The sequence below is a fragment of the Protobothrops mucrosquamatus genome, unplaced genomic scaffold (assembly GCF_001527695.2).
Source record: "Protobothrops mucrosquamatus isolate PMUCROS unplaced genomic scaffold, P.Mucros_1.0 scaffold5862, whole genome shotgun sequence".
Classification (NCBI taxonomy): Eukaryota; Metazoa; Chordata; class Lepidosauria; order Squamata; family Viperidae; genus Protobothrops; species Protobothrops mucrosquamatus.
The window spans coordinates 16056-23328 of NW_015391707.1; the positions used below are offsets into that span (position 1 = coordinate 16056).

Here is a 7273-nt window from a genome sequence, read left to right on the forward strand (position 1 = left end):
TGACCTAAGGTGATCCTCCCCCCTCCCAACCACCCTTGTTCCCCCTAAAAATTTATTAAAACACCCCTTTAAAAAGAACCTTAATTTGGCCGATTTCAATACTTTTCGATTTGTACCCGCAGCATGCCACCTCTCGGGGTTCCAAACCCCATCCTCAAGGTGGGCCCTAGAGATCTTAATGGGCCAGGCCTGCGCGAGGCAGCTGCTTGCTGTGGCAGGCCTTCTTCCTGAGGCCATCTGCAACTTCGGAGGCCTTCCAAATCATTGCATGATTTGGAGAAGGGCAGGCAGAGCCTTCTTGCAAGCTTTTGGAAGGCCTTGTCAGCAGCAAGTGTAAGAAGATGGCGAAGGTCAGCTGGCTCTGACTAGGATCACATTTAATAAAAGGGAAGGGAAGGGAAAGGAGACTGAGATTTCCATTTCATTCTATGATCTCAAAGAAGAACTTTAACCTAATCTAACATTGCTTGGGAGTCCTGATTAGCTAACATTTTTCTATATGCTTTTGAATGCGATTATCGGTTTATTTTTCTAATAAAAATTGAATTGACATCTTAATGTGAAGATTTAAAAATTACATAATTCAAAATTTCAGTTATAACTTGTTAATGATATTACATACAAAGAAGCAACAAATTCTTACTTATATATTTGAAGATTATCTGGTGATTTTTCTACTATGTAGCTGCTTGGCACATATCCTCCATGCCTGCAACAAATAAGTTGTCATGTTATTAAAAGATGAGAAACTTCAGTGTATGACTTGATTAAAATTGTCTATTAGAGCAGAATACATGATACCAAACCTTCTGCTGATGACAATGAGTATATAGCACCATCTCTTACTGGATACAGAAAATAAAACTTTCAACTTTATTTCCAAACATATTATTATTTATTATTTTCTGTATGGCATATAGGACATGGACTTACAATATATATTAACATTTCATCTAGATTAGTAACAGACAATAAAACATAAATGTTACAAAGATTTATGTCCAAATACCAATGTCTAGGTCCTAGGACATCTAAAGAAAAACACAGCAGAACATATATACAGTAAGTATCTTATTCATCATGGACTATACTTAAAGTATGCTACAGTAATCTAAGACAGGAAAGCAAAATGAATAAGAAACTTACAGCATATGGGGAAAATGTAATGTAGGAGGGAATTAGAACATACATTTTTTAAAAAAGAAAAATTGTCTTTTCTACAAACCTACCCATTCTTATCCTGAACCAACCACCAATGGACTTCAGAGTTATCAATAACATAATATTCCTCATTGCATCGTAATGTCAGTTCCTGAGGATTCTGAGCAATATAATCATAAATGGCAACTACTGAAGATTCCTTGGTATCCAGTGATAATTTCTGTTTTTTTTTTTAAAAAAAGAAAGACTTATTAAATGCAGAAAACGAATGCAACAAATATTTGATTACATATATAGTATGCCAGCTTTGTCAAATCTTCTTATATTTCAAAACACAGAGATTTCTAGAATTCTAGAACTAAGGAGAAATTTCCTGACAGTTAGAACAATTAATCAGTGGAACAATGTGCCTCCAGAAGTTGTGAATGCTCCAACACTGGAAGTTTTTAAGAAGACACTGGACAATCATTTGTCTGAAATGGTATGGGGCTTCCTGCCTGAGCAGGGGGTTCGACTAGAAGACCTCTAAGGTCCCTTCCAACTATTAATATTATTATTGTTGTTGTTGTTTGTAATATTAATACCATAGGCATACTAGCCTTTTAAAATGTATTATTTATTTATTTGTGTGCTGCCTTTATTATTTTTACAAATAATTCAAAACGGCGAATATATATTTCTCTTTCTATTTTACCCATAAGAATCCCATGAGCCCCAAGTTACCCAGCCAGCTTTCATGGGTATGGTAGGACTTGAACTCACAGTCTCCTCAATATTGGCCTTTTATTTATTAATAGATACTGAACTTGAATAAATGAGCCCTACATTTTTAAATCAAATTGGGCTTTGGTTGCTGTATTCTTAGAAAGTAATAGTAGAAGGTATCATGTGGGATCATGCAAATGACAGATATTGAAATATGGTCACCACAAATTGCAGACCTATTACCCGTACTAAAAAGTTTGACTAGAGATGTTACAAAAAATTTGCAATCATTAAGCCACATTTTAGATGTAACATTTGTTGTAACATTTCAAAAACTGAACTTCATGATATCAATGCCATACATATGCCATACATACAACCCCCTGAGCAGGGGGTTGGATTCGATGACCTCCAATGTTGTTGTTGTTGTTGTTGTTGTTGTTGTTATTATTATTATTATTGTTGTTGTTGTTATTATTATTATTATTATTATTATTATTATTATTATTATTATTATTATTATATGATGTTGCTTCCATATGTACTACCCACATCTTGATTCTCACCATGTTATTCTCCGGTGTAGGCGGAAGAGGTTTATTAGAGGCTAGGGAAAGAAAAACATATGAAATCAACATAACTTGTGTGCATACAAAAGAAATAAATTATGAAAATGGGAGCTTTATGAAGCTAAGTGTTTTCAAGGACTATAGAGTAACTGTATACCGACTGTTTCCTATATTTTTTAATCATGGGCTGAGGTAGAACATCTTCAATGACCCAGGGCAGTGATGGCGAACCTTTTAGAGACTGAGTGCCCAAACTGCAACCCAAAACCAACTGATGCATCGTCAAGTGCCAGGTGGGTATGGCCAATTGGCTGGGTGTGGCCCATTGGGTGGACGTGGCTGCGGTAGTAACAGCAGACTGGGTGGGACTAAGAAGTTCAATCAATCAATTCCAACTTTGCAAGATCTTTTTTTTCCCCGTGAGAAGTTGAAATTGACTGATTGAATCTTTTTTTTTTTGTACATGGCGGCAGAGGCCTAAAGCGAAAAGGTTTTATAAAACCCAGCTGAAGGCCTAGGACTGGGGCGACGGCACGCGTGCCCACAGAGAGGGCTCTGAGTGCCGCCTCTGGCACCAGTGCCATAGGTTCGCCACCACTGACCCAGGGAATGGGTAAAATACTGGATCAAGTATCATGACTAGAAACTATAGGCAAACAGATCTCACTTTTTGCTAAGAAGTAACTTTAGGAAATGAGCACTTGACTCCATCCAAACTACATCTGCAAATTCTGCCAAGTACACAATTAACCACAGCAAACTTATAGGTATACCAAATTAAATAGAAAATAAATACAATTTACAAATAGAAATACAATTCACAAAAAGTGTAAATGTTTTTCCATTTTGTTTCTCAGAGCTATATTTTTCTTTGGACCTAGTGTTTTCTTTCTTCTTTACAATACGTGTGATGTGGTGTCGTGATAAAGATTTCATATATATATGCAAGAAGATCTCTTTGCTCCAAATACCTACAGTACATAGCTGTACAATGTGTAGGGAATGCAGCTTTACTAACTGGGCAGCCATTTATTTGGAGTAGGATCTGGCAATGGCCACAACAGCAGCCCACAATCAGGACATGAGTGATAAGAGGATAAGAGTATTGCCCTTAAACACAGAGGCCAGAGCAAATGAAGTGAAGCTTGTGGAGCAGAAAGAAAAACCACTCACAGATCCTAATGAATCCAAAAGTGAAACCTAGTGCTTAAAAGAGATAATCTGCAATACATATTTTGCTTATTTAAGATATATAATTAATGCATAGGACTGCATATCAGTTAACAGTACCATCCACATATGTTCTAAACAGTGACTGCCTCACAAACACAGTGCAAGAAGCACAAGAAAATAATTCTAGGTGGGTTTTTCGGCATTACACATTGCTTTGTACCATATTATGGAGAAGTATTTAGACATTTATTGGTTTTATAGATGAGCAATGCTGAGTCTGGAAATCTTCAGTCCCAAAAGAAATTAATAAATCCACATTACAGATTTAAGCCATATGGTGACCAGATCACTCTCATGAGCCAAACCACAAGGCAGTCAACCCACTATATAAAAATAACAGAATTAAACATAAAGCTGTATTGAACTTCTCTCATACATATTTTACAGATGTCCTATAGCTTATATAACAGTACTTTAAATTACTCTTGAAGCCTTGATGGAAGAGAAGTTTTGGAATTTCCTACCAGTCTTGGCTGGAATATACTCCGTGCAGCCTGTTGCCATCTTTTCTAGCTGAGCACAACATCTCCATCGTCCATCCATCCAGAAATTTGGGTGAAACTTTGACACCAAAGTGGTGTTGTTCTGAGTTTCTGAAATGGGGAAAATGACAGATACTCTAAACAGAGCAATCCTGATAATGGTAAACAGCTTTTACAATAGACTTCCCCCATTAGATACTTTGCAAGTGTATTGGGATTGCTATTTCTCCTAGACAATCATTTTAATCATTACATTTGATGGGAAAGAATTGCTTCCATTACATGCTCCATCTCATGAAGTAGAAGAGAGTAGGTATTTATGAAATTCGAAATCATCCTGACCATGATACAGAAAAGCAAAAGCTACTTTTAGTGGGATTAAAACAAAGCAAAACACAAAACTTCTGAAGTTTGGAGAACAGATTTCACCATGATATTATGAACAGATGATGAACATGCCATTGTGCTTACTACAAATAATAAGGACCAATCTTGTTTTATTTTAATGTGCTATAATGTAAAAGGAGTTGTCGATGCAGCATGTAATTTAATTAGATACTTAGATAAACACTTATCTCTATTGTCCTTAAACACTATACCCAGCATATGGAGGTGAAATAAATTTGTTCCAGACAACTGGTAAGTTAATAAATATTTTATTTTATCATTAATTTTTATAGCACCGACTAATAACATACATATCTGGACATAAAATAGAGTGTGACCAGCTTAATTTCTGAAATATAAGTTTCCTTTACCATTTGCCATCAACTATTTTTTTTTTTTTAAAAGTGATACCAAAATAATTAAGGGCTGCAGCAGGAAACAGGAATATAAAAATCACTTCAAAGCCACAAAAGCTTATATCTAACATGTATTTCTTAGCCTTAATGTTACCTTGACATACTGACACTGAATTTCAAATGAAGAGTTGACCTAAGGAATTACAGTGTGATGGGTTAGGAATTACCTTCTTTCAGAACCATGACCCATTTCTGGCAGCTTGCTAGGTTAGGAGCAAAGATGTAGAGCATATAGCTGTCATGAAAAATCTGTGATGAAAGAAAAAATGATTTAGAGTCAATTCTAAACTGAACAGGATCAGCCCATGTTTTCTGATGTGATGTTAAAAGGAAAAAATGAACTTGTATTAATAAATAATATAATGTGGTGTCAGATTGCTAACAAAACTATTACATTAAACATTTTGCCAAGTGAACATTATATTATTTGTTATTCTGAGATATTTGTGTGTGGTATGTATGTGTCTAGTGAATACATTACATATATTTGCATACAATGGATGAACATAAAAAAGTATTGAAGACCCATTATCCCATTGTTAGACCTTCTTAACAAAATTTCAGCAGATTTCCACAGACTGGAATAGAATTTTGCTTTTTAAAAGAAATTAAATGTAGCTGAGATTCTAAAACTCCTAATTCTCCAACAAATATTCATATCTGTATTTGTCCTATAAGAAACAGAAACCACAAGCTATTTTTATCCTGGTCAATCATGAATTGTATCACTAGGATCAAACAATTTTCTTGATTTTCTGAATGATACTATATCTGCAGCACATTATGAATTGTTCATTTTATTGCCAAACAGGAAGCTAACATTTGGGCTGCAGCTGAGGGGAAAAAATAATTTCATATGCTATTTACATTGTTATATATCTGGCTTGCTTTAGCACAACCCACTCAAAAAAAGTCCCATATTTCCAGGAAGAAACAAAAAGTTTTCTCCCCAATTAATTACTTGTGTTTGGGGATGGGGTAGGGACTTTTCTAGAGAAAAATGTATTGGAAGTATTTTGCGGCAGGTAAAAATAATGGGAGCAAGAGACTGAAATAGACAAAGGAAGAAACAGCATAAAATTAAATTTTATATGCTGTTCTAAAATTTGACAGAAAGGTATTGTACAAAGCAGCTGGATCCTTTTTAAAAATACTAATTAGCATCACAAACAGAAACAACTCTGAAAATGCTATAAGCTGTTTTTGGTACAATTTCCCTCTCAACACTTAAGCAGTTTTTACCCCTTAAATCTTTTGATCAATTAAAAAAGCATTAAGCATGACTTGCAAGTTGGATGTACTGGTTATGTTTAGGATGATTGTAATGGCAGATGTTAATGCTTACCTGGAAAGGATATTTATAGTGACATGGAACTGGGATGTCACTTTTCACAAGTTCTACACATTTAATCTTGGATAATTCAACTGAACCCTTTAAAATTCTTTTTTTCTAAGAGGAGAAAGAAAATACAATTAGACTCCACGATCGGTTTCATTGCTTACTTGACATTACACTACACTACCAAGTCTTTAAACATTCACGGAAAGTATTTTAGCAAGGGAAGTGTAAACAATGTATAACATGTTATGATTTTCAGCATAAAACAAAAAGAGAGAGAAGAAAGAAATATCTAGGGAAATGTCTAATTAAATTTCTGAACATGTAGGTGACTTATTTCCTGAGAAATAGTGGGGGTTTTTTTCCCCTCTTTCTTTTTCCTTGGTGGATCTAGGAAGCATCAATGGATTAGCTTGTATATTTTGCTATAAAAGCTGCATTGAACAGGAAGCCAAAAAGCAACAACTATAATAACCCTGCTGTCCATTAATGCCTTGCTTTGAATGATTCACAGCCCTCTTTGAAAGTAACTGATTTCCTGCTTTGATTTTTCTACAGCCGAGATGGAATTTTTTTTATTCATTTCAGAGAGAGCTTAAATGTGGAGTTTCAGGAATAATTCTTCTAATGTGACAAGCAATTGATCTTATGCCTTTTCTATCAGAAACAAATCTAAGTGGCTTACAAAAATGACACACAATTATGCATTTCATAAGAAATGGCATTATCATATAATCACAAGAAGAACATCAGAAGCATCTTTGATTGAAGAAAACTTTCACAAACTGGGAGGATAGATTTTAGTATAGTTTTCATTCACATATAATTAAACCTTACACAGCCCACAGCTGTGTGATAGCTCATGTTTTTCCATGCTTGAGGATGATAATCCAAATAGATTGCCAGTCACATTCTATTTATAGGTTATGGCATTCACATTCACCATATGTGAATCTGCATATAGTTTAGAAAGACTGACAC

At 34.9% G+C, this 7273-nt stretch overlaps 1 protein-coding gene across 1 annotated transcript in view; it reads right to left on the minus strand.

Moving 5' to 3' along the window:
* LOC107299982 (tyrosine-protein kinase ITK/TSK-like) overlaps positions 1-6403 on the minus strand; it is a gene marked incomplete at both ends in the record, with an annotated part of 21216 nt that extends 14813 nt beyond the window's left edge. The window contains 6 exons of the mRNA XM_029286913.1: positions 644-709; positions 1230-1381; positions 2433-2473; positions 4133-4261; positions 5121-5202; positions 6299-6403. Of these exons, the coding sequence (XP_029142746.1) occupies positions 644-709; positions 1230-1381; positions 2433-2473; positions 4133-4261; positions 5121-5202; positions 6299-6403 (575 nt within the window). The remainder of the gene's footprint in view (positions 1-643; positions 710-1229; positions 1382-2432; positions 2474-4132; positions 4262-5120; positions 5203-6298) is intronic.
* Positions 6404-7273: the final 870 nt, after the last annotated feature.